At 34.0% G+C, this 23,483-nt stretch overlaps 1 protein-coding gene across 1 annotated transcript in view; it reads right to left on the bottom strand.

Moving 5' to 3' along the window:
* The window catches only part of ACBD6 (acyl-CoA binding domain containing 6), a 158,758-nt gene that overhangs the window by 92,786 nt on the left and 42,489 nt on the right, over window positions 1-23,483 (bottom strand). The window contains exon 4 of the mRNA XM_032463616.1: window positions 11,494-11,576. Coding sequence (XP_032319507.1) covers window positions 11,494-11,576 — 83 coding nt within the window. The remainder of the gene's footprint in view (window positions 1-11,493; window positions 11,577-23,483) is intronic.

Here is a 23,483-nt window from a genome sequence, read left to right as displayed (position 1 = left end):
AAGCACTTGGATCATATATAAAGATACAGCCCCTTTGGTAAATAAATAAGCCATTTAGTTTACACCTCAATTTCAGATAAATTTTTTTATTGCTACTTTGTCTCTGAGGGTCTGCTTATCCATTTGTCTTTTATTTAGATCTTTGAGACTGAAGAATGGACACCGACCTATGGCAAATTCACCAAAAAGCCACTGTGAAGCTCCTTAGGAGTCAGTCTTTTTAGGATGAAAGCCTGCACTGCACGTCTTAGAAAATTCAGCAGTACTGCTGGTGAACGCTACTTCTTTGTAGGAATTTAAGTTCCTAATTTATTGTTGGATGTACGGCCAGAAACTGTCAACCTGAAAGGTAAAGGATTACTAGTCCGTCTAAATACAGTGCTAGGAAACAATGAGGTCATCTCGCTGATCTCATTTGACTATGATTTCCAACCTTCTATCTCGTATGCCAAATACAATGTTCAAAGTCCATTACTGATTCTTTTTTGTATAACCTTTATATACAGTTGACCCTTGATGTGGGTTTGAACTGTGTGACTTATATATGGATATTTTTCGATAGTAAATATTACAGTACTCCACATTCTGTGTTGGTTGAATCTGCAAATGCAGAGGAACCCTGGATATGCAGGGCCAGCCATAAGCCACATTTGGATTAACTTCTGCCTTGTTCAAGGATCAGCTGTATGTGTGTGTGTGTGTGAATATAATCTTTATTTTATACATGTCTATATATAATCTTTATATAATTTTTGATATGAATATAAACCATCAATATTTTAGAAGCTGAGATAGAATATCTACATGAAAATTAAGATTCACTCCCAACAACACATAAAAAGGATCATACACCATGATCAATTCGGATTCATCCCAGGGACTCAAGGATGGTTCAACATATGCAAATCAATCAATGTAATGCACCACATCAACAAAAGAAAAGACAAAAACCACATAATCATCTCAATAGATGCAAAAAAGCAACTGATAAAATTCAACATCCATTCATGATAAAAACTCTCACTGAAGTAGGTACAGAGGAGACACATCTCAGCATAATAAAAGCTATTTATGACAAATCCATAGCCAACATAATAGTCAACAGTGAAAAGCTAAAAGCCTAGAACAAGACAAGGATGCCACTTTCACCACTTCTGTTCAGCACAGTATTAGATGTTCTAGCCACAGCACTCAGAAAAGAAAAAGAAATAAAAGGTATTCAAATTGGAAGGGAAGAGGTAAAATTGCCATTATATGATACTTTATATAGAAAACCCTAAGGACGCCACACAAAAGCTAGTAGAGCTGATAAACAAATTCAGCAAGGTAGCAGGATACTAGATTAACAGACAGAAATATGTTGCATTTCTTTACACTAAGAAGGGAATACCAGAAAGACAAAGTAAAAATACAATCCCTTTTAAAATTGCATCAAAAAAAAAAAAAGCTAGATCAGTCTAAGCAACCCAATCAAAAAATAGGCAGGAGACCTAAACAGATATTTCTCCAAAGAAGACATCCAGATGGCCAACAGGAACATGAAAAGATGTTCAACATCCCTAATTATAAGAGAAATGCAAACCAAAACTACTATGAGGTATCACCTCACACCAGTCACAATGGCCATTATCAAAAAGTCTACAAATAATAAATGCTGGAGAGTGTGTGAAGAAAAGGGAACCCTTCTATACTGTTAGTATAAATGTAAACTGGTGTAGCCACTAAGAACAGTATGGAGGTTCCTTAAAAACTAAAAACAGACTTACCAAATGATCCAGCAATCCCACTCATGGGCATATTACCAGAAAAGACTCTATTTTGAAAAGATACATGTACCCCAATGTTCATAGCAGCATTATTTACAATAGCCAAAACATAGAAGCAACCTAAATGTCCATCAACAGATAAATGGATAAAGAGATTGTGGAATGCTACTCAGCAATGAAAAAGAATGAAATAATGCCATTTGCAGCAACATGGATGGACCCGGAGATTACTGTACTAAGTGAAGTAAAGAGAAAGACAAGTATCATATGATATCACTTATATGTGGAATCTAAAAAAATGATACAAATGAACTTTACAAAACAGAAACAGGCTAACAAACTTGTGAGAAAACAAACTTGTGATTACCAAAGGGGAAGGGCGGGTGGGGAGAGCAAATTAGGAGCTTGGGATTAACAAACTACTATATATAAAACAGATAAAAAACAAGATCTTACTGTATAGTACAGGGAACTATACTCAATATCCTGTAATAAACCATAGTAGAAAAGAATATGAAAAAGAATAGTAACATATATATATAACTGAATCACTATGTTGTACACCTGAAACAAAAACAAAATTATAAATCAACTACAGTTCAATACAAAAAAATTTTGTATTTTTTAAATAAAAAGCATGTTTTAGTTTACAGATACATAAAAAAATACAGGCATATTTTAATTTTATGTGCAGCTGCTTCTCTCCCTGAAAGAATGTGTTCTTACTCAAAGGTGTTGGTATTAGGCTTATCTGGGAGGAGACAAACAGGGGAAATCAACCCCTAACTCAAGGGTTAAACAGTAGTCATAGTTGTCATATGCAGCACATTAAAAATCTCTACTTTTAATTAATACCTAATTAAATTTTTTGATGTTAGTATCACCTTGTAAAACACTTTCTGAGTCTTAATCTTATCAAAGACTATAAATGAGAGTCTATACTATACTATTAAAATTACACAGGTACAATTTTACAGATAGCACCTCCTTTCTGAAACATCTTGGTCCTAAGCCCTGGAAGAAGCAAAACACTGCTCGGGCAGTAACAATGCTCCAGAAGCCTAGCAATGAGATCAAAGCACTTAAGAAAGTGCTTTATTTGTTCTATTTATTGTTGTTTGTTGTACTGTTCTTAAAAATAATTCTTGAAATCCTAGGTGCCAAATAAATACTGAAGAACCATTTACAAAGCTGGCATATTTTATTGATTCTAAACCACACATTTTCACATCTTAATACCTCTGATGGATCTTATAATCTTCAGCATCTTACAATTAAATACTAACTTTTTAAAAATGGTATTTAAATAATGATGTTCTATAACAATGGTGTTTTAGTTGATGAATTCACAAGGTAGGTTCAAAATATACAGTGCCACATGGACAAGTGAATGACTGAAAGAACTCATATATACTGAATCACAATCTTCCCATTCAGAGTGTTACTACACCTGTATTTGGTTTCAGACAGTTAGAGGAAATAATCAGTTCGTTTTTCCCCTTCCTATTATGTGGTAATGGCAACATCTTCACCAAATACTAACTATCTTCAGATGGGGTTATACATGCAGTGTATTTAGTTATAGGACCAGAAAATTCTTAAAAGCGTCAAATACAAAAGTTCTATTTATTATCTTATTTATGTTGATAAGGGCTCCCTTCAAATGAAACCACTTACATTTTAACATATTTTGCTCACATTTTTTTCAAGCAAGCAATGGTAAAGGAAAGATCTATGCCCCAGATACTTCCGGTAGATACTTGTTATACTGGAAACGTTATTTAGCCATAATTTATAAAAACACTAGTTAGTAAAAATGCATTTTCACCTGTTAAAATTTGCTTAACTCCAAAAAAGTTGATTGAAAATTTCTGATACTTTAAATGTCTGTAAGAAAAATGTAGTTCAGCTCTGATCAATCCCTCTAAAACCAGTGCCCACATCAGAAAAATCTATAGAATCCCTTGGCTACAGAGATGAGTTACATTCTCAACCATTAAGGTGAGTCTAAAATCAATAAAAACAATTAATCCAAGGGAAACATCATCATCAGTATATTGATAAATGAAGGACTACAGTCTCTAATTTTACCAGTGAAGCACATTTTAAAAAACACTAAATGGAAAAGAAATTTAATTAAAAAATGTAAACTGAAGATACTCACTATATTAATATAATAACAACTATCAAATTCAATTTCACTAACTAGAGGTTACAATGATTCCTCAAACATCTCAGAAGCAGGACAGTGTAGCAATTAAGAGCAGAGTTACGAACCATGTGACCTTAGGCAAGTAAACCAACCTCTTTAAGTCTCAGTTCCTTCATCTGTAAAATAGGATATTAATAACACCTACATCTCATAGGATTATTCTGAAGGTTAAGTGGAATAATATGTCTAATACATGTAGTGTGGTTACCGGCATACAATAAGTGGTCAAAATATGTTAACTGACATTATTATTATTACCTTAAAATTTTAGCAAAGGTTGCAAGCTAGGGTCATTCTTCATACTCTCAGATAACACTTTGAATCAATTCACCTAACAAATATTAATTGGACCTTCAAGGAAATAAAAATAGGCCCATGGTTGGAGCAGAGCGAACACGTGATGAGGGGAAAATTGGCATTAGATGATACGGTGAGGGGTCCTGCAAGACATGTTAAGGGTTTTAAAATTTTATCCTAAGTGCTATGGGAAATCATTAAAGGGTTTTAAGCAAGGAAGTGACATAATGAGATCTGAGTTATAAATCTGGGGCGGAGACAGCAAAGGAAGTGAGGAATCTAGTTTGCAATTGTTCTGTAGAATCCTGACCAAGAGAAGATGATTGTTTACAGTAGTGATGGTTATGCAAAAGTTGTGACAGTGGTGATAATGAAAAGCAGATGAATTTGGATTATTTTGAACATAAGAAACAGAATTTCTATGTTAGAAGATGAGAGAGGGAGAAGACCGATACGACACATAGACCTAGGAATAACACACTTTACATAACATCCTGTTAAAAATACTCACCTAATGAACGTATAAAATTTTATATCAGGCAAAATTTTAAATAAAACCATGTAATTAATGCAATCATGCCGTTCTCACACAGAATTCAAACTTTAGCGAACACCAGCATTTATTAATATATACAGTGCAATCAGCAAAGACCTCATAAACTGAAAGGCAAAGAACCAAAATCGCTTGCTTTCACTGTTGAGAGAATAGCTGATAATAATTCAATGAGAATTAAGAGGATGGCTCTATCACACAAAACCGACATCTTTGTTAACATTTTAAAAATATCTTTCTTTAATTATAACCACTTTTGATTACACACATATAGTATATACATAAGTATATGCATAAATGCACTCACATACACACACACCAAAAAAAAAACTTTATAGCACTTAAACAAGTCTAAGTACCTAGAATTTCACAGGTACTACGTACAGATAAGGATATAAGACAGAGAGAAGGAAAAGAAGAAGAGAGAAGGAAAAGGGGTAGATAGAAAAGAGAGAACAAAGTGGGGAAAAGGAAGAGGGGGAGAAAAAAGAAAGAAGATAAGGAGAGAGGAAGAGATGATGATGATGGTTTTAGTAGATGAATGACCTCTTGTTCTGAAAGGGCTGTTGATCTGCAAACAGGTGGATTTGCCTATATGCTTGTTGGCATCATGACATTGAGCTCACAGGAGCTAAATAAGGCATGTAAGAAAGGGGTGAATAAGAGAGCCAGGAGACTCTTACAACAGTTACTGTTTATGTCAAGACCTGCTTGTCCCAAGGGACCCATTTTCACATAATCTATAATTATCTCTTCGCTTTAATCGCCTTGTCATTCCTGAGGCTCTCATGGGCACTGGAAGAGGAAAAGCTCATTAACTAAACCTTTTCTCCTCTCTCCAGCCACCCATGGCTTTTAATTGCTTGGTGCGTTATTATCCAGGAGTGCAACTGGGATCATTTTCATAAGAAAGGGAGGTAGAGAGGAGGAAGGGAGCCATGAGTCCCTGAGGTATGCACCACAGACAAACCTTTGCTTTCTCAATTATTTATGCCAGCTGAGGTTTTACAGGCTGAATAAATCCATAACTCAAGTTCATTCTGAGCAGTCAGATTCTCAAGGGGGAGTTGCCCACTTGCCTACACACAGTTGTGCAGTCCTCAAAGAATAACCAGAATGTAACAAGACATATGTCATCCAATTTATCACCTATCACCAAAGTGTTAACACAATGTTGATCATAGGCAACCCAGTGAAACAGGGAAGTATTTCACTACTACCAGCCAAACAGATGGAGGGAAGCACAATAATCTTTCTGGTGCTAAGGGCAGTGGAATCAATGGGACAGTAGTATCCCAGAATGAGTTAGCCTATTACAAGCATAAAGATCCAAATATTCAATTTTTAAAATACGTAGTATGTGAAACATACTCTTGATGCCTCAGAGTCTTAAACAGATTTGTTAAAAACAGGTTGCTAACAATGTGAAGCTTTGAATAAATAACTAAATGGAATTATATACCATCTGATTTTACAAATCACTTACAATAAAACCATATATGTTGTAGCTTCTTCTCCAATTACACTTCTTTCAGGAAAATTTTAGAGTATGTGTAATTTATGTGCAAGTGACTGGCTCTTATGCTTTTATTTCAGTTCATATATTCACCAAAAGTAAGCATAAAATTATCACTTTCATTCTAGTTTGTTATTCTTACAGTCTATCCTTTTATAATCAGAACTAGAGAGCAAACAATGAAAAAATATTTTTAAAATATTCTCAAAATCTATTATGGTTAAAAATTTTAACTTTATAAGTCAATGATGAAAGCATCTCGTTAAAATTCTACACGCTTTTGTGTCTGACCACAGCAGTGACCTCTGGTATTTTCTGCCAAAACAGTTCATTTGTCTCACAGAACAACTAATCAATTCCAGAGCCCATCAATCATTTTAGCTGTATACTGGTCGGGGCTTGCTTAGAGTAGGTCCAGATGGCTGACTGTGTAAGTGGGATTAATAAAATTCTGATAGATTACATAGTATCAAACTGCAAACTATAACAGAGAAGATCAAAGCCTATTGCAGGGTGGGCTGGAAACTACATGTTTCATTTGTTGTATTTTTAAATCTTGCCCTAATTTCTCAATTTATGTGCCAACTTCTAGGTAAAATCTTTTCAGTTATACAAGTCACTAAAAGTGATTCCTTGTTAAGTGAGTCGGTATATGTAGTGCAGGACCATTTGACTCTTTGCAAAGCCATATACTTAATAATCAGAGCTTTTTCTGCCAGTCTGCAGTTTAAAGGAAACACTACTGATCGCAAGACTAGAGTAACTATGAGTTACAAGATTGTACTCTCTTGTTTCTATAGTTCCAAACACAGACCTAATAATAGCATTGGCTCTCCCCTCTCGGTTTTCCATTTTCTTCTGCAAAAGGGAGCAGTTTGTACCTAATCCCACAGATAGGTGTTTACATGTGATTGTAGCTCTTACCATCAGCCCTGTGCCCTGGGTCTCCCCTGTGGGGACTCTATGCTTAGTAACAGTAATAAAACTAACAGTTACAAAGTAACTTATTTTGTGCCACATACTGTTCTAGGATGCCTGTGTATGTATATTCATATAATCTACATAAATAGCATATGAGAAAGGTATTATAATTATCCCCATTTTATAGATAAGTAACTTGTCCAAGGTCACAAAACTAGTAAGAGGTGGAACCAGCATTTGAATTCAGGCAGTTTGGCTTCATAAATTTTTTAAACTTAATTAGCCTCACCTTATATCCTCTCCATTGTACTACAGAACAATTAACTAGATTCAGAATGGGAAACTGGTGTCAAGGCTCTGGAATATTAACACAGAGATCTGTACCTATGACATTATATTCTCACTTTCTGTGACAGAGTAGCAGTAAAAGTCAGAACCAAAACAGTAAGGGAGCAAGCTCAGAAATGGCCCCAGTGGCCCATGAATCAGAGACATTTACAATAAAACTAAAAGGGGACCTTAACTTATTACCCATGATGCACATTAGTCAGGAAAGCTGCCACAACAATGGCGCCCAAGCCTTAGCAAATGGGTTCATTAGATACTGATTTTTCTAATCTTCAAAAATGTGAAAAAAATTAGATGTTTATCCAAAACAGACCTTTAAAATACATTTTTACGTTCTTTTTTAAAACAATGGCTCCACAGAAGAAAACTTTTCCTTTCATCCAAGTTTACCATTTGATGTTTCTAAAACTATAAAATCTACTGTCACTTTTACCTCAGTTGAACATAATTCTGCCAAGAAACTGCAGTTAACCTCAATGAAAGCACAATTTTCTCTTGAAAAAGTCAAACACCAGATACCACATTTCACCAAAGTACAAGCAAAATTTGACTACATAAAATTCAACAAATAGCCTGTCTTCATTGTTGCAACTGCATTCTTATACTTAAGAAACAGCAGGGACCACAACATGTGGTCCTTCACTGGAATAACATTTCGGTATACAATAATTTTCATCCTGATCTAGTTTGCTATACTGGAATCCTGTTACATTATAGAATGAATTCTCTAATATAAGAATATGACTAGTTACTATGATTTCTGATCTGCTGTAGTAGTAATAAAATTACTGTTTGTAACAGTTAAAAGACTCTCAGTAGCTCTCTCACGTTCATGTTCCATACTGTTGCATATCTTAACAATATGTTCCAGAATGAAAAGATTTAGATCTTATCATAAGAAGAGTAATATAAGACTTCGATGACTTAATGAAATAAGGCCAAGATTAACCAGTTTTGCCAATAGCAGAGGTTTATATTTCACTCAATTAACCAATAAGATTTACTAAACATATTCACACGTAATGTCCAAAATACCAAAAACACTATTCAAAAAGAAGCAGCTGAGAAGCACAAATATTCATGCTTTGTCTCATTGTAGATTCATAATAAATGTACGTTGAGTTGAATTAAAATCTCTACTTTATGAAAATAAACCTATACTGTTTTGTTATTGTTTTCATGATCAGAATTCTAAATACTGATTTAACTCAAAGTCTCTTCTTTAGGAATTGGGTAGAGGATAAGCAAGTAGGTTAACTCTTCCATTATAGTTTAATTCTATCCTTGGAATACTCCACTTACCCAGATAGCTACTCTCACATCTACTGGAGTCCATTTCATTTGCTTTCTGTTCTGCACAGCTACTATGATCAGGCATGTCACTGGTATTCCAAAAGAAATTCCGTGTTATTTTGAAAAATACTAGAGTCCGGGTGCCCTTAAGGAAATCAGCACACAAAACAAAAATCACTACTATTTGTAGATAAGTGATTGATATTAGAAAGTTAAGTATAGTGATTTTTAAAAAGTAAAGAAACTATCTCAATTTATTTATCTAGCTAGGAAAGTGGCCTATATGTGTAAATTTTTTAATTTATTTATTTTTTAAGGAAAAGAGGTGAGAATAGGCCTATCACAGCAAAACCAAACCAGCAGCTCTCTGCTTCATGATAGGGCCTCTAGGCTGTGTGTGTGTCAGCAGTCACTAAACTACCAGCTCCTTGGGAGAAGCAGCTGTGGGTACCTCCTAAGCTCTGGGTACTTTTCTAGGTACCCACCTAGGTACCTAAGTTCTGGGAACTTCCTCAGATACCGAGAATACAGAGATGGATAAAATACAATCCTTGCCGTTAAAAAACTAAAAGTTGAGCAGAAAGGATCAATTTTTTAAAAATTATAATCCAATGTGGCATAATGTCATAAATGTTGTAACAAAAGTGTGAACAAAGACTATGGGAAAACAGAGAAGAAATGACTAACCTCCCCTCCTATGAGCTAGAAAAATTACTCTAAAGGTTACTGACTTGAACAGTTAAAAACTTTGATCAGTAAGGTTAAGGCTCTAAGATGCCATTTTTAGAAGACTCTTAAGTACAGAACATACAAATTAAGACCACCCAAAACATGTTCTGAACATGTAAGGGTTAAGGAAGAGAACAGGGGAGTTAAATTATGAAAATGTTTTTTAAACTGTGCTTCCTCAACGCTGCATGGGCTCCTCAGAGTTCTCAGAGTACCTCAAAGAGATCAGGGTGGCAAATGTATTCCAGGCCAGCAGTATTCTTCAAGGGTACCTTCATCCCCATCAAAATCTCCATCAGGCTTCTACTATCCCACCCCAAATAAACATTTCCTCTAAGTAAAAAGTGTGCTTGCTGTGCAAACAGACTCAAGACAGGAGCCCTAGTACGAACTGACTGACTGGTCATTAACTGGAAACTATGAGCATTTAAAGGTTTTGATTCACAGTAGTATCAATAAGTTTCCTTCTAGAATGCCACCTGGGAGTTCTTATCACTACTCCTTTATGTGGTGAAAAATGTAAGCAACTCTTCTGCAAAAAAGAATTACATAAATTTTTGATACAATTTCCTCTTCATTCTATGAAGATAGATGTTTCGCTTCAAATTAGTTGAACTCAATTTTCCCCTTGAAAATTAGAGCTCATTTATTTCATGTTAGTAATAAAAAGAAAGTTCAGATAACTCAGAAAGGGTAACAGAAACTCCTATTTCTTGTCTCTGATTGTAAAGTAACAATCTTAGAAGAATGTGTTATGTCGCTTTTAAGCAAGATAGATCCTTTCCCTGATTTACACAGTGTTGGAAAAAAATGATTATTCAAGAAATTTCATTTGCAATGCACAAAATTTAAGACCTTTGTTAAATAACAGGAAATGACCTTTTAAATTTTTTAAGTCGTGGTAAAAAATATGTAATATAAAATTTATCATCTTAACCATTTTAAGTGCATAGTTTAATATTATGTATATTCACCTTGTTGTACAACCAATATCCAGAACTTTCTCATATTGTACAACAGACACTCTATATCCATGTAATAATAACTCCCCATTTCCCACACCCTCCAGCTCCTGGCAACCATGCCTCTATGCATGTGACTACTCTTGATATCTCATATAAGTGGAATTATACAGTATTTACCCTTTTGGGACTGGCTTATTTCATTTAGCATAATGTCCTATAGGTTCATCCACGTTCTACCACGTGTCTGAATTCTCCATTTTAAGGCTGAATAACATTCTATTATATGTATACACCACATTTTGTGTATTCATTCATCCATCAATGAACACTTAGGTGTCTCCTACCTTTTGCTATTGTCAACAGTGCCGCTGTGAACATGGGTGTACAAATATGTGTTGGAGATCCTGCTTTTAATTCTTTCGGATACAGAACCAGAAATATAATTGCTGGATCATATAGTAATTGTTTAATTTTCTGAGGAACTTCCACACTGTTACCCATAGTGTGCCATTTTACACTCCAAAATGATTTATAATTTGTAGCTGAAAAAACTTCAAAAATTAAAATATTTAAGAGAAATAATAATATTTTGAGGAAAACTAATAACAACAAAAATCCATAGCTTTAGACTGAGACACAAAACCTTGCCCTACCAACCACTGATGTGGGATAAAGTGCTATCTGGCACTGATTCAGACACTCACAGATTTTAAAGATTTTACACATAAAAATTTATTTCCTGCCATTTATTATCCTTCTAGAGATACCTCATATCAGTTTCATGTTAGGAAAAAGTTCTTCACAAATGGAGGTTTTCAAAATAAAAAAATACACACACACACACACACACGCATGTATATACCGCTGTGATTGAAGACCAGAAGACAATTCACCTGATGATTTCTTCGTGATACAGAGAACTAACAACTGGCCCACCAAAACCAGTATTTGCTTCTTTTCTTTTCTTCTCTGGTGACTGCAGAGGAAAAAAAAGGTGGAAAAAAAATACATACTGCTTTAATCCATGTGTCTTAAGCCAGTTACAAAATACTACTTTGTTAAGGAACACTAAACATTTGATGATCCACCATTTCTCTAAGGCCCTAGTGACAATTTTAGGATGGTAGCAGAAAGGCAAGTGGACTCCCAGTTCATCACAGCAGTAAAATGAACATCCTCTAGCAAGCTAAGATTATTCCTCTACTGCCTCCTGGAGCCACCCAAAAGCCATTCATTCCCCTGACTGATTCTAGATTATAAGATGTTAGCTATATTCAGTGTGGAAAATGTGGCCATTCAGTGTGGAAAAATGAAAAGAAAACATGAAATATAATACCAGACATGAATGTGATCAGGAAAATCATATCTAGCTTAACAAAATTAAAAGTTCCCAAGTAAGAAAGAAACTAAACTGTAATAAAAGTTAAAAAATTTTTTCTTCTGCAATGTCAACAGTTTCTAGGCCAGGGTACCCTACAAAAATAGAAACTCTGACTTGGAAAAAGATCCTGGAGGCAGCATACTCTGTTAGTTCTTAACACCATTAGGGGAACTAGTTTCAAGAAATGGTGGCAATTTTTGAGATAAGTCAGTTATCAATTTATGACATAAACAAAGGTATCGTATCATAAGCAACAACTACCAACATGATTAAATAATAAAAAAATATAAAGTACCCTTGTCTGACATCGGCAAAAAAGAAGCACAAAGTAAATGCCAGGTCCCTCTCTTCTCTGAGGTCCATTCTTAGAGAATAAGTGCTGCAAAGAATCTTTGGAATAGAGAATGTTTTTCCTTATACTAAAAAAAGGTACAATCCAAAGAGAGAACTTATTTGATTCAATCCAATTGCATTTTAAATACATATTCCATTGTAGGGTAAAGTTGAAAAATACTTGCTGCTCAAGAGATGCTAAATGAACAACAAAACTGGAAATGAGAAAACTGGATACCAAAGGAAAAAAAGAATCAAATATAAAACGTCAGCACAGTTTCCTGAAAAAGAACTGACTCCAAGAAGATAACAGCAGAAAATCTAGGTGACCTTGCTTGGGTTTGCAATCACTTTTTAGAAACAACATCAAAACCATGATCCATGAAAGAAAGAAAAAAAAATGATGCTGGTCTTTATTAAAATTAAAAACATCTGCTCTGTGAGAGACAGTGTTAAAAGAGAATGAAATGACAAACCACATTCTGGGAAAAGCCTTTGCAAAACATGTATCTATTAAAGGACTGGTATTCAAAATATATTTTATAAAACTCTTAAAACTCAACAATAAGAAAACAATAGAAAGTTATAGGCAGTATCAATGATAAACATAGATGTAAAAATCCTCAAGAAAATATTAGCAAACCAAGTTCAACAAAACATTAAAAGGATAAACACCATGATTAAGTGGGATTTATTCTACGAATGCAAAGACAGTTCAATACCCACAAATCAATCAATGTGAGATACCACATTAACAAAATTAAGGATAAAGATCATATAATCATCTCAATAGATGCAGAAAGAGCATTTGACAAAATTCAATATCCACTCATGATAAAAACTCTGAACAAAGAGGGTACTTCAACATAATAAGGGTCATATCTAACAAGCCCATAACTAACATCATACTCAACAGTAAAAAGCTAAAAGCTTTACCTCTAAGCTCAGCAATGAGACAAGGATGCCCATTCTTATCACTTTTATTCAACATTGTATTGGAAGTTACATTGTACTGGAAGATGCTAGCCACAGCAATTACACAAGATAAAGAAATAAAAGGCATCCAAATTGCAAAGAAGGAAGTAAAATTATCTCCTTTCATAGACAACATGATCTTAAACATAGAAAACCCTAAAGACACACCCTCACAAAAAATAAAACTGTTAGAATAAATGAATCCAGAAAAGTTGCAGGATACAAAATTAACACAGCAAAACCATGTCATATCTGAGGCAGAAAATAAGTTTTCTAATATAAAAAAGTGAGGACTCCTACGGAAAAAAAATAGTGTGGGGAAAAGGGTTGCAATTTTAAATAAGATGGTCTGGGAGGGCCTCACTCAGACAGTCATCTGAAAAGACATAAAGGAAGCAAAGAAGTGACTTTTAAAAATTATCTGGGGGAGATTGTCTCAGGTATAGGAAATAGCCAGTGCAAAGGTCCTGTGGTGAGGGTATGCTTAGAATGTTAGAGAAGTTATATATTCATATCCTTTGCTAGAAGATAATTAATGTAGTTTAGGGGGCAAAACTAGAGGCAAGAACACACAGTTTTTCACAAAACAATCATAATTTCTATGGGTGTCATTCACAGAAACTCTTCCAGTGAAATAGGCAATTGAGAAAAGATATCTGTGGTCTGCTTGGCAATTATTTACCACTAAAGTACATACTAGTAATTAGGAGTTATATGGTACTTTGGAAAGGGATAAGTATATTTCTTTTTACTTAGTAGACTTTATTTTTTAGAGTAGTTTTAGGTTTAAAGAAAAATGAGCAGGGGGAGGGGATAACTGAAGCAGTAGAGCCCATGCTTGGCATGCACAAGGTCCTGGGTTCAAGCCCCAGTACCTCTTTTAAAAATATATAAACAAATAAATCTAATTACCTCACACCTCCCCACTACCAAAAAAAAAAAAAAAAAGAAAAGAAAAGAAAAAGGAAAAATGAGCAGAAAGTAGAGAGAGGAACTCTCTGGGGAGATATGCCCCTCTCCCCCAATTTTCCCCTATTAACATTTCCATTAGTGTGGTACATTTGTTACAATAGATGGGCCAATATTAATACATTGTTATTAGTTAAAAATCCATAGTTTATGTTAGGGCTCACTCTTTGACAAACGTATAATGACACGTGTCCACCATTACAATATCATTCAGGATAGTCTCACTGCCCTAAAATTCCTATGCTCCACTTATTCACCTCTCCCTCCCTCTGAAGCCTTGGCAACTGCTGATCTTTTTACTGTCTTCATAGTATTACCTTTTCTAGAAAATCATATAGTTGGAACCATACAGTATGTAATCTTTTCAGACTGGTTTCTTTCATTTAGCAATATGCATTTTAAGTTCCTCCTGTCTTTTCATGGTTTGATAGCTCATTTCTTTCTTTTAAAACTTATAATTGTTGTAAAAAAAAATCTACCATCTTCACTATTTTTACATATAAAGCTCAGTAATGTTAATTATATACTACCTCTCCTGGTTCAAAACACAAGATTTTTCTCCAGTCTTCACCATAAGAATGTGGTAGGGCTCTGGGAGTCAAAACCCATGAGAGTGGGGCCCTCCTAAAACTGAGCCCCTGGGAGTTTTTAACTCTTGATCTAGTCCATCCCCAGCCTCCAGCAATTCATCAATTACCATTTAAGCATTCCTACCAGTTTGTGGCTCAAGAAAGCAACTTTTGTTCCAAATAAGCAGATCTTGGGTATGCATCTATGTATTCACCTGCCACTGTTTTGAGAGTGGCCGTTTGCCCTGGGACCTCAAATTTCAGATGAATCCAAGAATAGTCCATGATCTTCAGTTTGGTAAGATTTTTGTTGTTGAGGATAGGAGAGATGATTTCTAAATCCTTTACGTGTCAGAGTTGAAACTGGAAGTTTAATTATCTTTTGAAGAGATTTTAAAATTAAAAAAAAAATTGTTTTCTTATATTTACATTTACCCATATATTTAGCATTTTTAGCTGTCTTCATTCCTTTATGTAGGTTCAAATTTCCATCTCATGTACTTTTCCTTTTGCCTAAGAAAGTTCCTCTTACATTTATTGTAGTGCATGTCGGTCAGCAATGAATTACCTCTGCTTTTGTTTGTCTGAAAAGCGTTTATTTTATCCTCATTTTTAGTATTAAAATGAGTTCGCATAATATGAGCCACTTAAACACGTACAATTGAGTGGCATTTAATGCATTCAATGTTGTGCAACCACCACCTCTATATAGTTTCAAAATATTTTCATCATCCCAAAAGGAAACCTTGAACCCATTAAGCAGTAACTCTATTTCCTCTTCCTCCTAACCCTGGCAACCAACGATCTGCTTTCTATCTTTATGGATTTACTCATTCTGGATATCTCATATAAACGGAATCACACAATGTGATCTTTTGCGTCAGGCTTCTTTCATTTAGCATAATGTTTTTGAGGTTCAACTACATTAGAGCATATACCAGTACTTCACTTCTTTCTATGGTTGAGTAATACTCTATTACACACACACACACACACACACACACACACACACACATATACACACCTTATATTATATAATATATATCCATTTATCAGTTGATGAACATTTGGTTTGTTTGTACTTTTTGGCTATTGTGCTGCTCTGAACATTTCTGTACAGCTACATGAGTACCTGTTTTCAATTATTTGGGGTATACACACATATAGGAGCAGAATTGCTGAGTCATATGGTAATACTATGTTTAACTTTTTGAAGAACCACTCAACTATTTTCCACAGTACCTGCAACATTTTTCATTACCACCAGCAATGGAAAATGGTTCCAATTTTTTGACATCCTTGCCAACACTTGTTATTATCTGTCTTTATTATTATGGTATCCTAGTGTATGTGAAGTGATACCATTGTGGGTTTGATCTGCATTTCCCTAATAATTAATATTTCATGTGATTATGGGCCATTCTTTTTGGAGAAATGGCTATCCAAGTCCTTTACCCATTTATTAGTCGTCTCTCATTGTTGAGTTACAAGTTATTTATATATTCTAGATACTACATCTTTATCTTTATATGATTTGCAAATATTTTCTCCCTTTCTATAGAATGTCTTTTCACTTCTTTGACAGTATTTTTGAAGCAAAAAAGTTTTCAAATTGATGAAGTTACCATTTTTTCTTTGGTTGCTTGTGTTTTTGCTGTCATATCTAAGAATCCATGACCAAACCCAAAATTACTGAGACAAATCCCTATATTTACTTCAAATATAGTTCTAGTTCACATTTTTTAGGTCATTGATGCCTTTTGAGTTAATTTTTGCACATAGTGTGATATGAGAATACATCTTCATTCTTTTGTATGTGGATACCCAGTAGTCCCAGCATCATTTGTTTAAGAAGATAATTCTCCACTGAACAGTTTTGGCACCTTTATTGAAAATCAATGACCATAAATGTGAGGGTTTATTTCTGGACTCAGATCTGCTCCACTGGCTCATGTGCCTATCTTTATGCCAGTACAATACTGTTTTAATTACTGTAATTTTGTAGTAAGTTTTGAAATTGTAGGTATGAAGTCTCCAATTTTGTTCTTTTTCAATATTGTTTTGACTATTTTGGGCCCTTTGTCATTTCATATGTATTTGAGAATCAGCTTTTCCATTTCTGCAAAAATGGCAGTTGGAATTTCGATAGACCGCATTGAACTTGTAAGTCACTTTAAGTGGTACAGCCATCTTAACAATATAAAATCTTTCAATCTATGAACATGGGATATCTTTCCATTTATTTAGGTCTTCTTTGTTTCAGCAATGGTTTATGGTTTATAGTTTTCAGTGTAAAATCTTTCACCTCCTTGGTTAAAACTATTCCTGGGTATTTTATTCTTTTGTATGCCAGTGTAAAGGGAATTGTTTCCTTAGTTTCCATTTTGGGGTGTTCATTGCTGGTGTATACTACTAACACAACTACTTTTTGCATGTTGATTTCATATCTTGCAACTTTGCTGAATTTGTTTATTAACTCTAGTAGAGTTTTAGATTTTCTATATTTGGGATCATGTTATCTGTGAACAGAGAGAGTTTTACTTCTTCCTTTCCAACTTGGATGCTGTTTACTTTCTTTTTCTCATCTAATTGCTCTGGCTAGAATTTACAGTACAAGGGGAAATCAGGCATCTTTGTCTTATTCTAGATCTTAAGGGGAAAGTTTTCTACCTTTTACCCTTGAGTGTAGTGTTACCTGTGGGTTTTTCATAAATGCCCATTATCATGGTAAGTAAATCACCTTCATTTCTGAAAGCTATTTTAACTGGTACAGAATTATAAGTTGATAGTTATTTCCTTTTGATGTTGCCCCTATTGATTTCAGACTTCTGAAGTCTGCTGCAGTCCCTACCTGTATCATGCCTTTTGTCTGGATGCTTATAAGATTTTCTCTTTTTCACTGGTTTTCAACAATTTGATTATGATGTGTCACGGTTTGGGTTTCTTCACATTTCTTCTGCTTGGCATTCACTGAGATCTTGTTCTATGGGTTTATGGCAATGATTCTCAATGAGGGGAGATTTTTTTGCCCCCCATTCTCCACTTGATTGTCACAAGTTGGTGGTCTATTTGGCATCTAGTGAGTAGAGGCCAGAATTATTGCTAAACATCCTCCAATGTACAGGACAGCCCACCACAACAAAGAATTACCCAGCCCCAAATGTCAATAATGCAAAGGCTGAAAAACTGGCGTATGGTTTATTCAAATGTTTAAAGATGTCCACTTATTAATACTTATTAAATTTTTTTCTGTCTTCTCTCTTGCTTTTTCTCTACTGTCTGGGACTCCAATTATATGTATATTTGCTCAGTCTTTTCATGCTGTATTTCATTTTTGTTTTACTTGCTCCATCTGCAAGTTCACTGATCTTTTCTTAAGTAATGTCTAATCTGCTGTTAATCTTTTCCAGTGTATTTTTCATTTCAGATGTTATTTTGTTCCATCTCTAGACGTTCCATTTGGGTTTTTTTATATCTTCCATTTCTCTCTCCATTATGTTCATGTTTTCCTCTATTTTCTTGAATATACAGAATATACTTATAATAGCTGTTTTTCATGTCTATCATTTCTGCATCTGCTTTCATTGACCGGCTTTCCTCCTGGTTATGGATCATATTTTCCTGCTATTTTTGCATGTTTGAAAGACTTTTCCTATAAGCCAAGTGTTATAAATTTTATACTTTTGTTTGCTGCATTTTGTTGTGTTCCTTTAAATTATGTTAGATTTTGTTTTGGGAAACAATTTGATCCTCTCAAGGCTCATTTTTAATCTTTGTTAAGGCAGAGTCAGAGCAGCCTTTAATCTAGAGCTTAATTTAGCCCCAAAACTACAGTGAAATCCTTCAGAGGCCTCTACCATATGCCACATACATTACATTTTCCTTCCACTCTGACTAGCAGGAAACAAAACAGTCTCAGTCCTGTGTCAACTCCAGGAGCTGTCTGGCTTGCTGTTTTCTTGTATTTCATTCTCTAGCCTGTTAGCTTCTTCTCACACACACACACACATTAGTATTCACCCTCTGCAGATCTCTGGAACTCTCCCTTTCTATGTAACAACGTCCTTTCTAGTATTTGGCCCTCCATACTCTAGGTCAAATGGGCAAGGTGGCGAAGCTCTTTATGATCCCCACTCCCTGTAACGAAATTGCCTTCAGGCAATAAACTAAGGCAATTGTAGGGCTCATTTTGTTTATTTCTCTTCTCTCATAGTTTCACACTACTTTTAGTGCAATGTCTGAAAAACATTTCAACTATTAGATTTGCTTTTCCTTCTGTATTAGACAAAAAAGGGTAAATACTGTCCCTATTTCACCACCATGCCCAAGAGCAAAAGTCCCAAAAATATTAATTTAAAAATCAGCATAATATTTCATAAAGTAATAATTTACTTAACCATTACCTGACAATTGTCTATTTGGGTATTTTCATTCATAAACAAAGATATGATGAATCCCCTTGTACATAAAGTATAATAGTTTTAATTAAAATCTTCAGGGGAAAAAACTGACTCTATAATTTGATTATAATGTATACTAAATATATTTCTTCCTAGGATTAATTCCTCTTCTTGAAGCAAATGCACAAAGCATACTAGGGTGCTGGTGACAAATTTGGGGGGGGGGGGTGGAGGGTGGGAGATTATATTTTAGGCAGAAATAATATTTTAAAAATAATCTGTCATTATCAGATTGAATTCAGAATAAAGCTGCCAAAGATGCATTAGTTTTCTTCTCCATCCACTTCACCTACAAGAAGGGGTGAACTTTGGCTACTTTACCCTCTTGATTTCCACTCTGATGAAATGTTTCTCATAGAGGCTTAAGAAGTTTATTCCATTTCTCTCTACTCAAAATCCATTAAGTTATTTTTATGTTGCATCAGCAGTTAAAGAAAGAGACTCCAATTTGGCAGGCAATAGGATAAAATTTGCCAATTCTTACACTGCCTCCGACTGTATTATCTGAGACACTGAAATGCTCCTTCACTCAGAGGGGAAAGGATAAGTTGCTGGCTCAATCTTTATCACTCGATTTAGATTCCACCTTAGTCAGTTGCTTGGTCAAGATTTAAAACCTTGTGAAACTTTCTTTTCCATCTGAAAAACAATTATTCCAACAATTATCAGGCTAATATGTGCAAGGAGGGGGTTTCGTGCTTCCACATGCTCCCTTTCTTGGTTTCTGTTTTATCGGTTTATTTGCTTAATTTGTTTATAAGTCCAGCTGTAGGAATTTGGGTAAATTAATCTCTCTGCCTCAGTTTCTTCATTTATAAAAACAGGAATAACAGTACCTATCTCACATGGGTGTTTTCAGGGTTTAAAATATGTATGTAAAACAGAACAATGTCAGCACAAAGTGAGCACTATGTAAGTGTAGCTGATACAATAGTAATTATTATTAGCAAAAATATGGCCATTTCTCCAAAATGAAAATGTCTCAGCAACAGATACAAGATGTTTTGATGTGACAATCAACAATATTGAACCATGAGTCTTTATCTAATAGCTTTAAAGTTCTGCTGGTAAAACAATAAACCCCCAAACCAACCAACCAAACAAAAAACCTGTAAGAAATGACAACAGCTCTGTCATTACAAAGAAGGAAAGAAAACTAGGACTTAAGGAGTGTCTTCCATGTGCTTTGCACTTTATATATATTATCCAGTTCCAACTTCAAAACAGTTTTATAAAATTGGCATTTTTACTGTGTCTCATGCAATCTAAGATCATCAATTACAAGAAATACCATTATTTTCTGTAATGCTAAGCAAGAAAAAACATAGCCAATTAAATATAGTAGACCATTGATTTTAAAATACATCCAGAATTTTTAAAATGTTAACTGAATAAATGTCTGCCTTATATTTGATGAGATATATCTCCATTTTACAGATTAGAAAACTGAAGATAAGGGAGGTGAAGTACCCAACGCCACACAGTAAGTGCAGAATTGAGAGCCAAACCAAGATCTTCTGATATCCAAAGCCTTTGCTCTTTTTATTAAACTATATTACCCCTCCAAGTTACTTTAAAAACCATTATTAAATATATACAAATATTCTGAATTGAAATTTTGTTCTGTCTCTTAAGTGTATATTTGAAAGATTTTTAAGTACTTTATTAGTTCAAAAGGAAACTTTAAAATAAACATATAAGTCTTTTTGAGACTGTATTATACACAATTTAATCAATTAAATTGACTAATAAGATAGTTCTAAGCCCTTAAAAAAGAAAACTTTTCTAATAATCCTTTTAAAACATTCATTAGTTTTTTCCTGAAACACACTTATTCATTTCCACATACAAAAGTAAGAATATTAATCTCATCTCAGCTATTACCTGTCATTTAGAGCATTAAAAAAAGAAACTTTACCATGAAAATATCATTGGTTGTTATTTATAACAGTAAAATTTATCAAATTTCTCAAAAAAGATAAATTCCATAAATCTATGTTTTTAACCTTAGCTTCTTTTAAAATCATAAATATACATCATAGCTTAAAATAATACTCTCCTAAAATCTTAAAAACAAGACATTTAATAAGAATATCAATTATCTAGAAATATTACATAAATGCTTAAAATTGCTATTGGAATTTAGATAAAAGAAAATAGGAATTATATGTGCAAGTAGATATTTTATCCAAATCTCCAAATTTCAGCATTTCCTAATACTTTATGTATATATATATATATACACACACACACACACACACACACACTACGTACACTAGCTTAAAAAGTGATGCCAATTTTTAAAAGATGAAAAAACTTTTAAAAAACACTTTTTTTGTGCCAAATGCTTTAATCTGCATCACTAAAATACAAGAAATAATTTTTCCAGAGAACATGGTCAACAGAACTCTTATAAAATCCTTATACTACACTAAGTAAATTTCATCACTCTGTACTACAAAACAAAGCAAAAAATGACAACTTGCTCTTTTAGTACTCTATAATGGAATTTAAGATTGAATGTATTAAATTTGACTTCTTAATTCCTGGGCTATTATCAGTTTTCTTCGTTCTAGAGTATTTTAAAACTAAGGCACAAAAGCTTATCACCTGTATACAAGCCCAGGTTCCACTGTACTCGATTTAATGCTATTTTTAAATGGCTCTCATGGAAAACTACCTTTAGGTTATTATAACTTTCTACAAATGTAACACTGATCAAGATTTAAATGTTCTTTGGAAAATTATTCTGAATATAGTATCATACTATAAAGAAATTATGAATTTTCTTAGACTTTAAGCACTAAAGAAAATCACAAAAGAAAAGATCAACAGATTCAAATACTTAAATTAGCATTCCTGTAATAATGTAGTAAAAATAAATAAGAAAACAATGGAACTGTATTCTAAGCAAATAAAACAAATGGCTAATATTTCTATAATATTCTAAGCAATATATGCAAATGATCTCATATGTAAGAAAACCATTACGATCATCCAATGGATAAACAGACTATGGTTATGAGCAGGCAACAATTAGAATTTGAGTTACACAGAAGATTAGGGTTTTACTCACATACATACACATAAATATCAATAATGTTATATCGCTACTTAGAAAAAAGTTCAACTCCATAATCATTTAAGAAAATGCATATTAAAACAATGAGCAATAGATTTTAAACTAATTCCATTAGGGAAGAAAACAAAATCATTCAAGTTGCTAAAATTGTAGTGAAACAGATACTAATACTGTTAATGGCCCTCATGTCCTTTTAAAATGGTATTATTCTTTTGAAAAACAGTTTTGCAATCCTACCAAGATCCACAGAAACATCAGCACATTTTTATTATTTGTACCATTAATATAGCTTCTGGATATTATAACAAAGAAAATACAATTCTGAATTACAGTAACTTTGTATAGATTTCAACTACAATCCTTCCTGTTGCTCATCTTACATGAAATTAATGTTTCTGAATTTTTAAGATAGAAACGTGAATGAGGATAGATTTGGGGTATATACCTCCCTTTTCTGTTGTTTTCATGGCAGTATTTAAAAATTTGGCCCCTAGGATACTTTGCAAATCACTTGGCTCTGGTCCCCTCTCTCACTCTTATCTGGTTTCTTTTTCCTCTTGTCTTCATTGTCCTTGTACTCCTTGACTTTGATTAAATTCTCTACAGATCTCTCAGTGTGAGGCTTTGTACTAGAAGGGGTGTTTTGGCAGGTTAATTTTGGAAGCTCTAGAGCTCCAGAGAACCTACCATGAAGTCCCTGAACTCTTCACTTACTGGCAATTTTAGGCTTCTGCCATTCTCAGGCCGGTCAAGACTCCCTACTGCTTCCTTCTGCTTCCTCCTACAGAGATAGCAATGAATGCTACACAAATCTTGGAGATGTTGAAGGTTTGTCCCTAGTTTCTCTGATCAACTTGTTTTGTTACAGATACTGCCCAAGAGCTTTTGGTTATGCTGTCCTGGTTATTCTGCTAAGGATTCAGAAAAACTCAAAAACTGTTAACAACCACTGTCCTCTCCTCAGAATTCCAATAACCTTGAATTGCTGCTGACAGAATATATGAAAGGGAATATACAAATGAATAGGTTAGTATTGCTAACTGAATTATATTTCCATTCCATTCTCTTCTCCATACTTTTGCCTCCATTCAACCAACTACTGTAATAAGATGGA

Source organism: Camelus ferus, chromosome 21, assembly GCF_009834535.1.
Source record: "Camelus ferus isolate YT-003-E chromosome 21, BCGSAC_Cfer_1.0, whole genome shotgun sequence".
NCBI lineage: Eukaryota > Metazoa > Chordata > Mammalia > Artiodactyla > Camelidae > Camelus > Camelus ferus.
This window is presented reverse-complemented; position numbering and strand designations above follow the sequence as displayed.